We start from the raw sequence: 20,551 nt of genomic DNA on the forward strand, positions 1-20,551 counted from the left end.
TTTGTGCTGTACGTGTCCCTTCGCGTTTCCACTTCACTACTTCGCGTTTCCACTTCAATATCACATCGGAAACAGTGGACCTATGGATTTTTAGGAGTGTGGCAATCTCGCATACAGACGTATGACAAAAGTGACACCCAATCACCTGACCACGTTCGAAGTCTTTGAGTTCCGCGGAGTGCCCCATTCTGCTCTTTCACGACATCTAATGACTACTGAGGTCACTGATATGGAGTAGGCAGTAGGTGGCAGCACGATGCACCTAATATGAAAAACGTATGTTTTGGGGGGTTTCCGGATACTTTTGATCTCGTAGTGTAAAATCTGAACTGTTCTGCTGAAATTGTTGAACGCGGCTTTCGTGGCTACTTAAATATAGCAGTCACTTAGGCCACACCTGGGACAGTGCGTGACCAAATAATGCCCTTGGAAGCTGAAGGTTAACTCACCTATTTGACTCTTGCATATCGTATGTATTCGTTACTGGCAAGGGAAAATCCTCATCGCATCCCCCTCAGATTTAGTTGTAAGATGTTCCAGTGGATAGCCCGTCAAAAACTGCATACAGATCAAGCATGAAAACAGGAAGAAAGTGTACTGAACCGTGAATAAAAGAGCAAAATAGAAACAGTGAACAGTCCAAGCTAAGAAGTACAATACTGAGCGAACGTGAACAGCCTCGCCGCTATGGTTAAGTAGTCACAGTGTTTGACTGTCAAGCGGACGAACTATACTCAAGACTCCCTCGTGCCATTTATTTTTATTATCTTTTTTTGTTTTTTGTTTACAACATTATGAACTGTCCGTCCAGTCACTGAAATGTTTGTTCTCTTTCTGTAGTCTTGGCAGTTATCATCTATACACTGGTTATGGTACCGCCGCAAGTAAACGTGATGAATAGTGAGAGCAGGCGAGATACCACATAGACGACTCACAGAAATGAAAACAACAAGTAAACAGGTGTAAACTATGTTACAACAAAGGAATTCAAGAGTCAAAACTTCCAAAAAACGGAATGCAACTTCAAAAACGTTGAAAACATATGTTTTTCCAGAACGCACAGAAACTGTATCAGTTTGAAACTGTTGCTTTCATTTGTTGCGGCTTATGTGTCAAACTATTACATAATGTTACTTAAAATCCGTCTTGATTGCAAATCTTTTTATTAAAAATAAAAAAATTTGCAATCAAGACGGATTTTAAGTAACATTATAAAATCACTGATTGCTGTTATCCCATAAGACATTATGTCTGTTTTTCAAACTATTATGTTTTCATTATTTCCCTCGAAGTGATCACATTCACATTCATTCGAACACTTAAATTGGGCAAGGAAGCATATCTCACTCACTTACCAAGTGTACAAATTAGATGCGTCGGAAGAGATTCCTATCATAAAACACACGTATTGTCACTAATGCCGTGTGTGACACAACAGACGTGGTTTCCCGTGTAGCATTCTGTTGACTTGTCATCGTACGTTTGCGGTTGCCATTCGAAAGCCAGTTCCTTTCGGCTGCTAGTGGGGTAGTTGTGCAGAATCAACTGTCCTTGTAGGTCCCTTCCTTACACCTCGCTGTTGCATACGGACGTACACCACAACACAGACACAAATTTAAATGCAGCGAAGAGAGAAAAAGAAAAAAAATTGGTACAAGTGAGGTTTTAACACGACTCGTCCGAGTGGCAGTTCAACAACGGGGTCACTTAACCACGACGCTGTTGTTGTTTCGAGCTCCCCTATATTGCACTTCTTGTCCTTGGACCGTTGACTGTTTCTATTTTGCTCTTTTTTTCATGGTACAGTACACTTTCTTCGTGTTTTCATGCTTGAGATGTGTTCGGTTTTGGCCGCTCTCTACAGTAGGCCATCTCGCCACTAAATCTGATGGGGTTGCGACTGGGAGTTTCCCTTCTGAGTAATGAATATTCCACGAGAGACGAAGTACCGTTCCGTTACGCCCTGAAATGTTTCGTTACTCTCGTCTGTTCTTCCGCGCAGGCAGGTCGTACCCGAGTCGGCTTCTTCGTATTCTTCTAATTACTTCGGAGTAACGGAAAACTTTTGTCACTCGTTTCCTTCCTAAACACTCTTGTAGATTCGGTGATTTTCGTGTCCCTCCAAATTCTTATTCACAGCGGAGCAAGTCATTATACTGGCCATCACGAAAATAGGCAGATCAAGAGCATCTCACCGTCTTCTAGGCATGGGCAACTTTTGGTCATGCGCGAACCTGATTCGCATTCTTACCTAAGCTCGCGAGACGTCTAGTTACACGACGAGACCTCAGCGTTCATAGAGCATAGACAAAAAATTATAACGCCCTGGCTTTATTGTTCTGAATTACCTCTTCAATATCCGCACAGACTTTCTTTATCTCTTCATTTTCAGCTTGCGACGTCAGCATATATACCTGAGCTATAGTAGTCGGCGTTGGTTTGTGGTCGATTCTGACGAGAACAACACTATCACAGCACTGTTCACAGTAACTCACTCTTTGCCCTAATTTCCTATTCATAACGATTCCTACAACTGTTATATCATTTCCTGCTGCTGTGGACATTACGCTATACTCATCTGACCAGAAATCCTTGTATTCTTTCCATTTCACTTCATCGACCCCCAACACTTAAGTACCGAGCCCCCGCATTTCCCTTTTCAAACTTCTGACTGGTAGAACGCTATCTTTTCGTTCGTTATTCAGTTTTTTCCCAGGCCTCTCCTCGACTATGATCTGTTCCAGAATCTCTTGCCAGTGTTTTCTTTTTTTTAATAGATGCTTGCTTATAAGATATGCGTTGATGTTAAATGCAGTTATTGCAGTGAGGTGGTTTCCTCGTAGATCGGCGAGCTGCTGGAGGCATTGGGGGTGGGCTTACTGTGTATGTGTGGTCCCCCAACCCAGCTGTGCTCTGACAAGGGTGCAGCTTCATTGTAACGTCATTTATCTCGCATTGTGTAGTGGTCATTACATCCTTTTGTGTTGGCAAAGGGCCACTGCCTGGACTGTCACCCCAAGGTAGGCTACAAGCAGCTGGCGACCATGTGTCCGTCTGCTGTAGGAGTTTGGTACGGCATAAAGAAATGCACAGCACACAGTAGCAGTTGACCATAGGTCGAAGGAGGGAGGGAGATAGAGGGATGACATTGGAGTGGGGGGGGGGGGGATTGCCTATAATTTCGCTAGTTCATGGCTGTACATTGAGGAGAACGCATATTCAACTGCTGCCCCTCTCTCCTCTTGCAATCTTTGAGAATATGATTTTTCCCCAGTCATGTGTTACATTGTGACTCACTGATTATGAGTTCTGGTTTTTCTCATAACAATTTCAATGAGAATAGAACAGTGAAACGTTTTCCATCAGTTGTGGTAGTGCGTATTGGCTTTGATTAGCTGGGCTGCAGGGTAATTGTCGAGCAACGCATGGGGAGGTGTCTGTAGCAAACTCTGATGTCGAACAGTGGTAGATACAGTCCTCAGCTCTATTCTCACAGGTAACACACTTATTAAACTCCTCTTTGTCCAAGACCATCATTTCGTCAGCTGAACACAACCCCCACCAAATTACAAAGATAGCACATCCACTCCAGCCTTTTTCCCACTAGCCTGTAGGTGAGGGGAGGAGTTTGGGTACATCTGCCACTGGTTTCGAGTAGTATTGTGAAATTTCGTCCCGCCAGGATAACAGCACTTTTGTGGCATCGTCAATTTTTGAGTTGTATTGCGATTTTAGACATTCCTTGTATAGTGCTATACATACAGTTGTGTAATTATGTCTGATCTTTATGATTAATTACGTTAATTATGACCAATCTTTACTTCAATTTCTCAACCAAAATAAATAAAGTACACTAATCTGAAATCCCTCTCCTGCACCTGGACAGTTTTCGTGTTCTGGATGGCGCAATTAGGCTTTCTGTCCAGACAGACCAGAGTTTGAGTCCCAGAAAGGGCATTGTCATTTTTAATTTCCCATCAGTTCCTGAGTGGGAGATGGGATTGGACGTCAGCATAGCCTTGGAACACAGAAATTCCCGCCAAAATTCGAAATTTCCGCCAAAATTCGAAATTTCCGCCAAAATTCGAAATTCTCCGAAAAAATGTAGATGGGGGAGGGGTAGAGGCAGGGGTGGGGAGGAGGAGGCATGGGGAACGCATGTACCGGCTGAGGAAATCACATGAGTCACCCAGGGGTTTTGTTGGAGTTGGAGAATGGGTGGGGGCAACTACTTGATCAATTTAATTAATTTGCATATTAATTTGATAACAAATGTGTCCTTGGAGCTCCAGTACTCTATTACTTCCCGCCTCAAGGGCAAGAGAGTGCCCTGAACCTCTGTCCTCTTTGACAGGGCCGTTGGTAGAATGAGGGTACTAGGGTACTTTCTTACGCCAAAACTCTTCAGCTGCCAATGCTGATGATTTTTATTGAAAATTTAATCAATGGTGGCATTCGAACATGAGACTGTGGACATTTTAGTTTACTTATCAAAGATTCTAACTTTTTCCGCTGTTGCATTTGCAGGGTCAGGCGTCACATGACACCCATTTAAGTTCGTCATTGTTGCTTTCACTTAGAGAGTGGTTTTTTTTTTTTTTTTTTTTTTTTTTTTTTTTTTTTTTTTTTTTTTTTTTTTTTACTACGGAGGACAGCGACCCTTCTGACCAAACACACTGAGCCACCATACTGGCCAACCGTAGATCAAGGGTGGATTTCATATCGCTTTGTAATGGTACACCTAGATATTTAACTGATGTTACTGTGTGGAGTAGCACGCCTCTAATATTGATTTTTACGTTATTTTCCTATTCATCTGCATTCACTTGCATTTTTCTACATTTAAGGCAAGCTTCCATTCATCACACCAAATATAAATTGTGTCCAAGTCAGACTGCCTCCTTCTACAGTCACTTGACGACGATACTCTCCTGCACTCTACAGCATCATCAACAGTTGCAGATTGCTGCCCACCCTGCCCGCCAGATCATTTATGTGTACAGCAAATAACAGCCGTCGTATCACACTTCCCTGGGGCACCCCTGACGGTAGCCTTCTCTCTGAAGAACAGTCGCCTTCGAGGACAATGTACTGGGTCTATTATTCAAGAAGTCTTCAAATCGCTCACGTTTCTGTGAACCTATGCGATGTGCTTGGACCATCATTACCAGATAGCAGTTGGGCACTGTGTCAAACGCTTTCCAGAAATTTAGGAATATGGAATCACTCTGTTGCCATTTATCCATGGTTTGCACGATATCATGTGAGAAAAGAGCAAGCTGGGGCAGGCTGTTATATTCGAACTTATTTTCAAGAATTTGCAGCAAACCAATGTTAAGAGTATTGGTATGTAAGCCGCGCGGGATTAGCCGAGCGGTCTCAGGCGCTGCAATCATGGACTGTGCGGCTGGTCCCGGAGGAGGTTCGAGGCCTCCCTCGGGCACGGGTTGTGTTTGTCCTTAGGATACTTTAGGTTAAGTAGTGTGTAAGCTTAGGGACTGAGGACCTTAGCAGTTAAGTCACATAAGATTTCACACACATATTGATATGTAATTATGCGGGTTCTTTTAGCCTTCTTACATACAGAATTGGGATTTCATCTAGACCTGGCGACTTCCTTATTTTCAACTCTTTCAGTTCCTTCTCTACCAAGGAATGTCTATCACTATGTTCTCCATATGGAAGTCTGTTCGACGGTTAAACAACAGTATATCTGTACGATCCAACAGCGTAAATGATTTCTTAAAGGTGAATTTTAAAACTGCACCTTTCCTCTTGCTGTCTTCTAGTGACACAGAAGATTGGTCAACGAATGACTGAACAGTATCCATCGACCGCTCAGCAGTTTTGCGTAGGATTAGAATTTTCTCGGAATCTCGGCAAGATCTTTCGCTAAAGTATGACGGTGAAAGTTTTTACATGCTACGCACATTGTTGTTTTTACAGACCCAAGAATTTGTAATAACTGTTGGCTGTCGTCATTTCTGCGTTCTTTTTGAATGAAGAGTGCAACACTCTCTGCTTCTTTTGCAGTTTCCGAATTTTGTTATTAAACCTCACTGGGTCTTTCGCGTTCTTAATCCGAGCAACCAGTTGATTGCGCGTTACCAGAATTAAGGAAGTAGAAATTATCCAGTAGATACTGATATCAAACACCACACTAGCGAAGAACTTGAGTGTTGTTATTCCGAAAGTACCAGGACGCTGAAGAGGTGTAAAGCATTAACCCTTAGCTACTATGGCTATTGACAGGAACATAATTACTGTGGAGGGCTCTCTCAGACTGCCTTTTTATTTTTGATGTGTCAAACTGTTGTTTTGCTGAATATATATCTGCGTAACTACCTGTTGTTCGTTACACTTTTTGGAAACAGACTTTATGGAAATTTGCATTTTTTGAACAATTCAGAATTTAAAACATTTTGAAAACTAAAATACAGTACAATTTGCAGTTTATTTTTATTTTATGTATTAACAAAATAACAGCACATAGTTGCCTCTCTAGTCACTCACAGATTATCATCAGGGACATGGTATTACAGATTTGCAACATATCTTTGTGGAAAACACTTTGGAGAAGTGTACTTGTTGCTGTCCAGGCAACTGCAAGACAAGGGTGAGTTGCCTTGTTCTTATGTTAGGTAGCTGCTTCTGTTTTCTCCATACATCTTTCTGTTCTTACTGAAGAAGTACGCTTCTCCATTGTCATCGCCTGCCACATCTTCATCACGTTCAGTTTCCTCGTCCGAATTAGTGTCGTGGTCGAAATATACTGGAAAAATAGGGTCATTATCACTGACATCAAAGTCTTTACCTGAGAATTCGCTGAGGCAGTCTTGAATACCCACATCAGTTTCGTGTAGAAAATGTTCAGTAGAAGGTCTAGCTTTCCTCACCATGGAAACGTTCAACAAAAACATGACATACAAACACCATGATGCGTGTCTGAGACCTCTCAAAGCCCAAAAAACAAGAAATAAATTGCAACAACGATACCAGATTTCTGGCACTTGTAGGTTGCCATCCAATAGGAAGGTTCACCTTAGGGGGTGTGTGAAATATCACAAGACAAAAAACTGTAGCGGTCTGAGAGACCGTTCATTGTATAGGTCGTGCTGGATACTGTGGCCTATGTACAGTGAGCAGTTTTCGTCCAAACAGCTGGGCGAGTTCATTCGTTCGTTCAGAAGGGGAAGCCGCCAAGCGTTTGCCAGCTTTCGGCCGGTCGGCGATAACAGAATCGACGTGCACGCCCTGCAATGTTTATCAAACGATTGTACAGAAACTATTCGGTAAAGAAAATTCATTTTTGCTTTACTGGTAGCTTTATATGTCAGGTTCATTATGATATGTCCATCATTTCGTTAATGGTCATAATTATTGGGATATTTACGCGAAAGTAAGACACTGAACGAACTTTGAAAAAGTTTGCAGTTAAAGATAGGCGTCGCTGCGATTTTGCGTCTGGTGCATATTACATAATATATTGCCACGTATGACCTCTAGCAAACATAACTGAATTTTTCTTTAGACATGGTTGGAGATCCGTATCTGTCACCAACCTCCAGAAAACAGAGCTGACGTGATCGCACCAAGCCAGCTATAAAGCCAGAGTAAAATGGTTCTGAGCACTATGGGACTAAACATCTATGGTCATCAGTCCCCTAGAACTTACAACTACTTAAACATAACTAACCTAAGGACAGCACACAACACCCAGCCATCACGAGGCAGAGAAAATCCCTGACACCGCCGGGAATCGAACCCGGGAACCCGGGCGTGGGAAGCGAGAACGCTACCGCACGACCACGAGATGCGGGCTAAAGCCAGAGTAAAATATCCACAACATTCCTCATATTTCATAAACAGTGTGAGATGTCGAAATGAGGTTTCGACAAATGTTGGCACACAAAGAGGAGAGGACTATGCCGCATGGTTATTACGCAAAACGCCAATATCTATTGCGTTATTCCACTAACTGCAGACTTTCCCGATGAAAAAGCTGTTGATAGCTAGTGGAAAGAGAAATTCTGTGGGTTTTGGAACTGTATAAATGAAGTCATTACACGTTTATTTTGTACCGAGGATGTGCTTTTTCATAAGATGCTGACCTTACTTCCCTCAATTCCTCACTTAATAATCTTAATAAACTACTACACTAGACTCCCGCTAATCCGGCCATTCTTGGCCCTACAGGTGCCGGATTAGCGGAAGTGCCGGATTATTGAGTGTCTGAAATTTATTTTATTCATTTATTTTGTTTTTTATTTATTTTGAAAACATATGGATATAGTTTAGGCCTACTGTACTTTATTAAACCGAAGGATACAATTTTAAAACATAGAGGATATGCTTTATTAAATCCAAAAATAGGCCTACATTATTTTGCAAAGAAAACTTAGTCCTTGAGTGTATGCTTTACATAATTATACAGTCATATCTCTCACTATGAAACATTCCCCTAATTTTTAACTGTCGCAGTGATGACCAGCGACGGTGGCATGCTTTATCACCCAATCGCTTTACAAAGATTACATCGGTACTGTATGTTTCTGGTTGTTACATAATGTACTCCAGGAAGGCCTCGGCAGCTTCGGCACCAGCAGTGTGAGAAATCTTCATGCTCTCTCCTCCTGTATCCTCTACATCACTTTCATCTTTACTTTTTTGCATGCTTTTGATTATTTCTTCATCTGTTAAAGTTTGGTCCGTATCATGGCTTTCCTCATTCAGCCACTTAGTAACATCTTCATCATCAATTTCTTCTCCCCCTGGAAGGCTGTGGAACATGTCAGTGAACAAAGTAATTGATAATTCCGAATTGACTTGCTCATCGCTGTCACTCACTACTAGATCCAACTCGGCATCAATGGATAGCCACAATTTTCTCCAGCTCTTCATTATGGTAGCGGTCTCCACTTTAACCCATGTTTTGGCTGCTTGGCAAACAATATCACGTATGTTACATGCTTTTCACGCGTTCAACATAATCGCGATAGAGTCGTTTTCCCTTTCGTTCAGCAAGGAGACAAGAAGTGGATGTCGATAATGACGTTTAATCGATTCCAAAATTCGGTGGTCCATGGGCTGAATTAGGGCCATCACAGTGGGTGGGAGAAAGAGTGCTTGTACATGTATACCATCGGACTTAGAGAAACATCTGAAGGATGACTGGGAGCATTGTCAATTATAAGGATAGCTTTCAATGGAAGCTTTTTCTTCTTTAGCTCTTTTCTCACTGCTGATACAAATGTTCCATGGAACGACCAAGAGAATATTTGTCTGTCCATCCACGCTTTCTTCTGAGCGCAATACTGCACTGGTAGAGTATTTATGTCAGTCTGTTGAAAACAACGTGGATATTGGGATTTTCCAATCACCATAAGCGGTACTTTATGATTCCCATTTGCATTACAACACGCCATTAATGTTACGATCTGTTTCTGTTGCTTGTAATCACGAGCTTCCTTCTCGTTCTTGGCAGCTAATGTTTTTGAAGCAAGCATCTTGTAAAAGAGTACTGTTTCATCAGCATTATACGAGGCATCAGCAGTTAAATCTTCTTCCTCTATTATCTTCTGTATCTTGCCTACATACTACATACTCATCAGCATCCTTATCGTTGGCTGAGCGACTTTCCCCGGTGACTGTCAGCTGCCGAATGCCCTGTCTTTTTTTTTTTTCCAACCTTCGCTCGCTGCAAGCAAGTTACTACCGCCATGTTGTTTGTTAAATGCAGCTGCTTTTTTCTTTATAATCGGACCACTGACTGGAATTCCTGTACTGCGTTTTTGTATGAACCATCTATAAACATCTACATCCACTTCTTCATTCTCATTCTTTCGCATAACCTTCCGTTTTTCCAACTCACTATCCATTTATGTTGAGTACTTCTTTCTTTTTGATGTCATAAATAGTTGCTCGTTCAACATTGAACTCAGCAGGAATGGCTTTCTGCAAAGAACCTCGATTTAACTCATCTAAAATTTCGAGTTTCTGCTTGAATGTCTAGTGTAACGCGTTTCCCTTTTAGAAGACATGATTCAGAACTGTAAAGAAAGCTAAAATTTTAAATACAGTATATAAAGCATTGATTAACTAAGCACTGTTACGCACAATAATTCATTGTGCACGTGTTTTTGGATGTGCGTCGGATCACTGAGAGACCAGACTACTGAGGGCCGGATTAGTGAGAATCTGGTGTATTTCAGATTTCTCTCACAGTTGCGTCTGCACAACATGTTAGTGAGGTGAGACTGTGTAAGCTCCTCTGAGTTTGGCAAAAGAAGCAAATTTTAACATGGCAACAAGAGAAATGTGTCCGTTTTACTCAAAATACCCCACTCGTAACTTTTCTCTGAAAGTTACAAATGGTTAACAAGCCAGGCGGAAATAAACCGCGGCATTTACTTCGGAATTCTTTTTAGATACTAACGAAAGCAGAGGTGACAGTAGACCTTTTTGAATGGTCACCTTGGAAATGTGGGTGTGGAGGGGCTTCGCTTAATATTGGCCAAAAACGTGAGTGCAGTCGGTCAAAATTGTTCAAATGGCTCTGACCACTATGGGACTTAACATCTAAGGTCATCAGTCCCCTAGAACTTAGAACTACTTAAACCTAACTAACCTAAGGACATCACATACATCCATGCCTGATACAGGATTCGAACCTGCGACCATAGAGGTCTCGCGGTTCCAGACTGAAGCGCCTAGAACCGCTCGGCCACACCGGCCGGCTATAGGCGGTCAGATTGGCATTTTCTCTACAGCGCTCTGAGCGACCCCCACCACTGCTACTCTCCCCACGCTTCCCCAGCCGTCTGTAGCCACGGCATTTTGTGCGCACTATACTAAAGGGTTAACGATTGGAACAGCATGTAGTATTCTGGTAGTGACTGCGTAACAATGCATTTCCAGCTAATTGCCTCTTTCCTGGTGTGTTCATTCTTCTGAGCAGGGTGCAGGATTTTGCTTTAGAATGTTAACAAAGCTTGACTAAAATCCCTTGTTGGTTTATGTAACAAACTGCTTGTGTAACAGCTCCTCGCAACAGTCAGACCAGTAGATACTCCCAAAGTCTGATAGCCGTTCGTTTCACTTAAGGTCAGTGACAACTACCTCACTGAGTGTTCTTCCTGCTATCAACATTCCTTTCACACATTTTTGTTTGAAATACAGTGTCCCTTTGCAATCTTTAACAGTGTCTCTTTATTGTGTTTCAACACATATCGGCTAAGTTTTCAAGCATGATTCAACGTTTAATCCTTTTATGCACACAGATGTTCTTATTCACTTCCGCCGAGTATCGCACATCGCGGTGTCAGTTTTCCACTTTACAACACTAAACACAACGTCGATTACACATTCCTAATTGGTGTGGTGCAACGTTTACTTTTATGGTGCACACAGCTATGGAGTGTATTGCAATATATTTGTTCTGCTAAGATATCTAAGTTTTTATTATGATGCATTAAACTTTTTTACTTGAAATTCAAACATTTAATCAGGTTCGAGACAGTCTGCAGAAATTATTATTCTCAACGGCTAGCAACTGTCCGTTCTGCCTGCCGGTAGTTTCAGTGGTGATAAAAATCTTGAACAGTTCTCTCTCTCTTCCCATTCAGTGAAAAGATACTGAAGTACCTTCGTCACGTGGTCGGTTTTAGTGTAGGTAGTGGTCGAAAAGCGTTATTCCTATTTTATAATGGTCGTAACCAGTGATTTTTCCTTGGTATTTGACCAGAACTAATAAAAGTCAACTTTGACATATTTTTAGCGTCTTCGGTAATGTTGAATATGTTGCTCAGATAATGTTTGAAAAAATCAACGTGCACAACCCCTACTTGTGCTTATATTAGTGAAGTTTTAAGAGACATTACCTTTGCTATTAAATGGTGTAAGCAAACACATTTTAAAAATATCGGAAGATAATGAAAACGAAGTCTTTCGCGACGGCACTTGTATGTAAAACATTCTCTTTTTTCTTGCCGCGTTAATTCCGGATAAAATCTCGAGCTTTCGACGATAGCCTCCATCGTCATCGTCAGGAGCAACTGATTGTCTTCACTGCTGCTTTGGTGGCCTTTTTTATAGCCCGTGGGCGGCTTCTGATTGAAATTCTGAAATTAACCATCTGAAGTACGTGTTCCGAAAGAATTGCTGTGGTGCACTCGATATGAAGGCAGCGTTCTCCAAAGAAAGGAAACGTGGAAATGCTGCACACTCACAGGATGAAACACCGATTGCGGTTCTTCCTCTTTGTGGCGCTGTATCCAGCAAAATAGGAAGAGTCCTGATTAGACAGGGTATAAGACCGATTTTTCGTCCTCTTAAGAAAATTAAGGAGATGATGCGTCCTGTTAAGGACAGTCTCGGCCTCAGGGTCCCCTGAATTTATAATGTCCCCTGTGAATGTGGAAGTAATTATGTAGGTCAGACCATTCGTACCGTTTTTGACTGCTGTGCAGAACACCAACGCCATATTAAAAATAGAGAACTCGAGATATCAGCAATTGTGGAGCACAGCCTCATGAACAAACATAAAATACTGTTCAGTGAAACAAAAATTCTGTTCCATGCCTCCTCATACTAGGATTCTGTTATTAAGGAGGCTGTTAAAATATGAATGAGCAAGAAGAACTTTAAACACGACAGCGGATACTATCTGAGCAGTGCATGGAAACGAGCGCTAGATGCAGAGAAGCAGCAGAGACATTCCTTCCAATGTTTATGTTCCAATGGAAGCGGTAGCACCACCAGCACACACATTGACACCATCTGCGACAGCAGTACGTAATCGCCGATCAATCAGAAGCCATCCACGGGCTATAAAAATGGCCACCAAAGCAGCGGTGAAGACAGTCCGTTGCTCCTGGTAATGACGATGGAGTCTATCGTCGAAAGCTCGAGAATTTATCCCGAATTGACTCTGTTGACTCTGCAAGAAAACCGAGAATGTTTTACACATGAGAAGATAATGCTGAACAGTGGTCGAGCAGTTCAACACTGCTACAGGTGCCTTGTGACCTTAATCTGGGCCTGTTTACAGCACTCTCCTTTTAATAATGTTAACAGAACTCAAGATATAAACCAACGCCAATGGCGTACTGCAAGGCTCCTTGCTCGAGAGAGAGGGAAAGGTGGGAAGGTAATTGATACTTGTGGTGTTCAGAGTATGCCACATTTAACCAGCTGCATTAAATTCGGACAGAAACGGAGCTAGAATGTTGCGAATTTGCAGTGTGGAAATTCCAAACATGCTGTAAGGTATAATAAATTCTCGCAGTTTAATGGTTCATTTTTAAGTTGATATCAGTGATCAGCATCTTGTTACAGGCAACCATCTTAGCACAAAAAGCTGCAAGATAATGGATTAGTGACCAGAAAACACAAGGATACGCAAACTTGTGAGAACAGCTGGAAACCTTCGGACTGCAAGTCGTCATTCAACACAGTGCGACTACATTCCTCACCATACATTCATATAAATGATTTTCCCCAATGGGCGGTGAATCTGTCACCTTTAGTAGTGTCTGGCGTTTTGGACATGTCTGAAGGAACAGACAACCCACATCCAAAGTGCTGATTCACCTCGATGGGCAGTGAATTCACACCCTCATTGTGGATGCACATTTATGTTCGACCTCTAACCGGGATCTAAAATTAGTGAGCACAGAAGACATGGATGCAGACTATGGCTAGGTGGTGCTAGGTGGCAGTGTGAGTCAGCTGGGAGCATACCAAGATGGTTCGCACATTTGTGATAAACATTGTGTCCAGTTGGTGCAGTGGTTAACGCAACTGCCTAATAAGCAGGAGACCCCAGATTCGGGTCCTGGTCTGGCACATATTTTTGTTGATCTTAGGTGATTCCACATAAAGTCCTGATGCAGCTGATATTATTAGTTCCTTCCCTTTCCTTTCACCCCCTCCACCTTCAGTTTAGGTGATATGTATCTCAGCTGTGTATCCCACATTGTGTCTGTTCTTTTGGATATGTCCAAAAGACCAAACACCACCACGCATTCATATAAGATTTATCGAGCCTACTGTGATAGCTAATAATATCATTTTGTTTCGTAACTAGCTGTGTTGTTAAAAGAATCTTTTGGTATTGGACTGAAGATAATCTTATGTAAATGTACAAAAATAACCACGTATAATGACAAGATTGTGGTTTGAGACGCCCAAAGAACTTTTGCAGGAGGGCAAGTCTTGAAAATTGCCATTTTTCTACGTAAATGAGTTGATCAGTTTCGAGATAAAAGATCTAAATTTTTAAATTATTGTACCCCAGAGAATTGATTGTTATCCACTCAATATCTGAATGAAACCTCTGTACTTCAAATTCCACTGGGGAAGGCGGGGTTGGAGGGGGTGGACTGTCCCCTCCTATTGTCGCCCCCCCCCCCCCCCCCCCTTTGTCAATGCTTAGTGAGGACTATGAGAACTCTCTGCCCAAAGTTTTATTAAACAGGCAGTTGTCAATAAACTGCAGTGAATGCAGAGAATTAAATTTGATCATCACAAGAATTTGGCATTGTGTAACTTGAATGTTCAATGACTGAGTTGCAAGACTATTGAGTAAGCAAGACTGTGCCATAGGAAGCTATACAAGAGTATAAGGAAAGCACACATACGGTAGTTTTCACATCACAGATAGGTTCTAATTTTGGTAATATACCTCAGCCCCAGCATTCTCCTAACTCTACTTCCCTTGACTAGCTACTTCTTAAGGAACAAAAATATTTTTTTTATTCGTGGTAAAATTTGTGGTTTGAAATCAGAACTTCAAGAAAAACCCGACAAAATTAAGCAGGCATGTTTGCATGTAGTGGTGTGTATCTTCCACAAATTTCAGCAATAAATTGAAAATCCTCTAGTTTGTGTACTTACTTCTACTGTCTCTGATATTAGAGGAGGTGCACAGAGCAGAAACGTAGGGTGCCATGGGGAGAACCACAATGAGGGAACTTCAGTTCCCTTATGTAATGTTTCGTATGATTAGAATGAAATGTAGATATAAATGTATGAATGTTTCATATATCGGTACCATCTTTGAAGTCGCAAGAACCTTGTTTTTGAAAAATGTCCCACATTTTTCTATTTCTCTGTTTTTCATCCCTAGAATAAAGGTCTGAAGTTTGAGACTATACTGGTTTTTATAGACTTCTCTTGACTTCCTGGAATCTTTTTTCTTTCGTTCATTTACTTAAACCAAATCAGAAGTTTAATTTTTAATTGTTTGCAAATGACATTTTACTTTGCCAACAGCAATCACAGTTCCTGCAAGCGTTCCTGGCGGCATATATTCAGACCTCAGAGCTGCTGGAGTCTTACCTGAAGATATCTACTATCGCTTCAATGATGCTGAGTATCGCTGGGTGTCTTATGAAAATTGGACATACTCGACAACATTTCAAGGTCAGTGACTGGGGAAATATGGTTTCCACTTTTTACATATTATAACCTCTCAGCTACATTTGTTTCTGTTTGAAATTTTTGCCAAATTTACCTCTCACTCTATAAAATCTATTACCAAAACTGTGTCCCCACAAACTGTTATCCAGCATATACTAGTGTGCTAACCATGGACCAAACAGAACCTAATTTGAAATGAACTGTAACTGATCAGAATGAAACTTGTCTTTATATTAAATGTGCAACTGAAATAAAACAATTATCTGGCGCTAATCAAAATTTCCACTTACATCGCATCTTGACAACATTGTTGTGGATTTCTTAAAAGCACAATAGCGAACAGCAAAGAGACAGTGGCTAAGATCAATTTCTGTTTCTAAATACATATTCAAACTGCTGCATATAGTAATGCATAACGATAAACAGTGGGGTGGGAAGAGTAACTGTTCCTATGAAATGGTATACCAAGACAATGATATTAGAAGGGTGTATGTTTTCAAAAAAGGCAGAATAAAACTTCACATGATCTTCACACATAATACTGATCTGAACAATACTATGATTAGCAAAGTGAACAATGATTCAGAAAAGGTACAATGTTAACAAAGAATTTCTATAAAAACCAAATAGCTTAATCAGTTAATATATTAATGCATGAATCTGGGAAGTATATGATTTTTCTCTCACCTGTAAGCAAGTTAACTGGCTGACAATAATCATTCTTTGCTGTGCAGTGCTGCCATCTCACCACAAACTTCTTCTCTTCAAAGTTAATAACATTTACATCCTTTTTACCTTCCAATATATATATTGTATTCATCCTTGCTCTCCTTTACCATTCATCTTTCTTCATGTAACAGATATCATCACAAATCAACACAGCACTACTAGATACATTCATCACTTACCACACTTCAATGAAGAATGTATCAGATACACAGAGGCTAAGACTGTTCCACAACAAGACCAAATGTTATGTAATGTAACATATCTTGCTCTCTCGCTGACATACACATCAATGACAAACAAATATCAAAATGACATGACCACCTTACAATATCTGTTGAGATGAGTAAAGTTAGTAGAAGAATATAATAACTTAAAATAAATTCTGTACTTCTGTGCATTGTGCATTGTGAAAATATCAGTAACTGAATGGGTTTCTGTAACAGGTCCTCATGTTGAATTTATATCTTTAAATTACGTTAGCATACTGGTACATTCAATTTCTGGTCTAACTATTGACTTCAGTGACTAGTATGTAAATATATGAACAACACTAATTTGATAGGTGAAATTTTGATCAGCTGGCAAGATGCATCAAATATAATGAGATTACCATATTTTTGAAGTCTTCTGTCTGTTTATGGCAGCAAATGGATGCATATGCCACTATAAAGAAATATATATGCAAGAGGCTGGAAAGGCAAGTAGCCAGGGTCGATGGTACAGTGGCAGAGAGAGAGAGAGAGAGAGAGAGAGAGAGAGAGAGAGAGAGAGAGAGAGAGAGAGATGGAGTTATAAACCTGGGGCTCAGGCTGCTGTTAAGGGTGGTCATACATCACTCAGGAAACCAATGTGATACATTTATCATATTTAAAACTTCTGGGCTGATAGGCTGTGATCAATGTATAAATCTCTGCCTTGATGTTTTGTCTCCAACTGTAAGAGACATCCTCTTAGGTAAAGCAGAAAACTGCAAAGAGAACTTGAGGAAGAACTGTTTATATAGGCAGTGCAGAGGGTGCCTCTGTCCATTAGGTGGTGTCGGCTATGAGACTGTCTCTTGTAATGCCAACATTCTCAATTGAAAATAATCAACCATTATGCTTCTGGTGCAACACTGACATCCAAATTTTATCCAATTTAACACCTTCCTCTTTCCTGTTAAAATTATTACGGTATGTATCAATCTCGATAGACTCTCTATACATGTGAGCATAATAATGCGCAGTTTTAGATATGACTCCTATCTTGCTGAATTTTATTTCATGATTACCTTCCTGATAAACATATTCTGCTATGGCCAATTTATCTGTGTGACCCAGGTGGCAATTCTTCTTATGTTCAACAAGACGGGTGTTAACACTTCTCTTTGTGGTATTGGTATAAACCCATCCACAACTTCAAGGAATTTTATATACCCCAGTGTAGCCAAAGAATGTCATGCATCTTTTGATGATCTTAAACATTCTGTTATTTTCCTGGTGGGTCTGAAAATAGTTTCCAACCCATACGTGATTAACACTTTCCCAATGTGACCTTACTAATGAATGGAAGAAAAATCTTGCCATTGGGTGGCTGCTGTTTGTCGTTGCTCCTGATTCTCTGCCTAGACCAAAGTGCTCAGTCTATCTCCTTTCTAGAATAGCCATTCTTCACGAAAATCAACTGTTGATTTTCAATCTCATCTTATAAATAATCAGGTTCACAAATTTTGTATGCCCTGTCTACCAAGGTTTTTAATACATCTCTTTTTGTCTAGGGTGGTGGTTTGAATCTTCATGCACATAACAATCATTAAGTGCAGCCATTCTATACACCTTGTGGCCCAACATTCCATCCTGTCACTTAATCACAGACACATCCAGGAAATTCAGGTGCCCCTTACTCTCCATCTCCATAGTAAATTGGATTTCCAGATTAAAACTGTTTAAGTGTGTCAGGAAAACATTCAACTGCTCTGCTCCATGTGTCTATACTACAAAAGTATCATCGACATAGCAACACCCTCTGGCTGGTCTCTTACTGTCATTCTGCAACGCCCTTTGTTCAAAAGTCTCCATAAACAAGTTAGCCACGGCAGTACTAAGAGGACTGCCCATAGCCACCCCGTCAATTTGTCCATAAAAGTCACTATTGTAGCACAAAAAGAAGTGTTACACTGGGGACGTATAAAATTCCTTATAGTTGTGGCCAGTTTTAGATTGGTACCACAAAGAGATGTGTTAACACCCATCTTGTTGAACATAAGAGAAATTACCACCTAGGTCCCACAGATAAATCAACCATGGCAGAACATGTTTATAAGGAAGATATGGTCATCATATCTAAAACCATGCATTATTATGTGCACATGTATAGAGAGGCTACCCAGATTGATAAACATCGTAATAATTTTAACACGAAAGAAGAAGATGTTTAACTGGATAAAATTTGGAAGTCAGCATTGCACTGGAAGCATGATGATCAATTACTTTTAATTGAGAATGTTGGCATTACCAAAGACAGTCTCATAGCTGATGCCACCTGACGGACAGTGGCGCCCTCTGCACTGCCTATATAATCAGGGCTTCCTCAAGTTCTCTTTGCAGTTCGCCCCTTTACCTCAGAGGATGTCACCCACACCCGGAAATGAAATGTCAGGGGAGAGTTTTGTACATTGACAATGTCCTGTCAGCCTGGAAGTTTTAAGTGATGACAATATCAGCTGTGAAAGCCTACATTGTATGAACATTTATCATACTTTTTCCACAACTATTTTCCTAAATGTCTGTGTTGGTTTAAGAATATTTTGTTCTCTGCCAGTATATCTATTACCAAGTCTGGCAGACTGTTTAGAGGAGATAACAGAAAGTATAAAGATTGTTCTAGAATCCAAAATGACAACAAAACAGAGTAGCAGATTGAGTAGTGAAACTTCTTGGCATGTTAAAACTATTTTCCAGACTCAGACTGGACCTCTGCCTTTTGTGGGAAAGTGTTCTGCTGACTGAGGTATCCAAACACAAGTGCACAATCTGCTCCATAGTGAAAATTCATTCTGGAAAGAGTCTCCCATGCTGTGGTTAAGCCACAGTCTCCACAGTATCCTCTTTTTCCAGGACTGCTAGTCCTGAAAGGTATTCAGTAGAACTTCTGTGAAGTTTGGGAGGTAGGAGATGAGGTACTGGTGGAAATAAAACTGCAGGTTAGGTTGTGGGCTGTGCCTTGATAGCCTTGTTTGTAGAGAACTTGCTCATGATAGACAAAGATCAAACATTCAACTCCCAGCTTTTTATACAGTTTTTGGATCCAGAATAGTTAAAAACCAATGGCACTTTGCCTTTTATGCAGTTTTGGTCACAGGACATTTAAAAACTGATTTTTCCTATCCAATGTGGTACGCCCCTGCTGTGGTGAATGAGCTTACCCAACAAACAGTGCCACAACTGTTGACTGCCGAATTTGTGCAGTCACGTTCATTGAACATTACAGATTGTGTAATGCGGAGTTCAGACCATAGCCATCGTATTGCGATTACTCTGTTATTTGTCTCCAACCCCCATTTATGTTAAGACCCTTACAGTGTCATCTGTTGGTCTAACTGTTGTTAATTCTTTTGTTGCGTGATGCTACCCCATTAGTCAATAATGTTGTTGTTGTGCTCTTCAGTCCAAAGATTGGTTTGATGCAGCTCTCCCCACTACTTTGTCCTGTGTAAGTTTCTTTGTCTCAAGTAAAAATTACCTGTCAGGAAAAAGAGATGATGACCTATCACGAGAGAGGGATATTCGAAGATGGTTGTTACTATCACCCCTCCCTCAGTCACATCGTACATAGGGAGCATGGTCTGCATCTGCAAACTTCTGGTAAGAGACTATTTGCACAAATAACTGCCAGAACCATCCAGTTTCACCAAAGCACTTTCCTACCCATCCTAGTGATTTTCAGTGTGTATCGTAGGTAAATTCATAACATGCCAGGTTAGCCAAGAGCACTAATGCACTGCTTCCTGGACTCAGGTAGGCACAACAGCCCCAGATCGAATCCACCCAGCAGATTACTGGTGTCGGCCAGTGTGCTGGCCAGCCTGGATGTGGTTTTTAGGTGGTTTTCCACATCCTGCTAGGTGAATACTGGGCTGGGCCCCACGTTCCACCTTATTTACACTACTCACAAACATCCGAAGATGTTCACACTATTCCATAGATTGCACTAGATGCAGACAGCTGGGGTCCACTAATTCTATCCCAGGGGCAACGGGATGGTGGGGGGAAGGGCATCCAGCCACCTCTTAAAAATTAACATTGCCAAATCCATCCTAACCATGCCAACCTTGCCAAATTGTGGGACAAGGCACCAGCAAAAGAAAGAAAGATCCTAGGTAAATTCAGCCAAAAGACAGATTTGAAAAATAAGTATATTTACA

At 41.0% G+C, this 20,551-nt stretch overlaps 1 protein-coding gene across 1 annotated transcript in view; it reads left to right on the forward strand.

Annotated features, from left to right (window-relative positions):
* Nucleotides 1-20,551, forward strand: part of LOC124795630 (beta-mannosidase-like) — a 302,941-nt gene that overhangs the window by 29,017 nt on the left and 253,373 nt on the right. The window contains exon 2 of the mRNA XM_047259702.1: nt 15,274-15,423. Within this exon, the coding sequence (XP_047115658.1) occupies nt 15,274-15,423 (150 nt within the window). The remainder of the gene's footprint in view (nt 1-15,273; nt 15,424-20,551) is intronic.

The sequence above is a fragment of the Schistocerca piceifrons genome, chromosome 4 (assembly GCF_021461385.2).
Source record: "Schistocerca piceifrons isolate TAMUIC-IGC-003096 chromosome 4, iqSchPice1.1, whole genome shotgun sequence".
NCBI lineage: Eukaryota > Metazoa > Arthropoda > Insecta > Orthoptera > Acrididae > Schistocerca > Schistocerca piceifrons.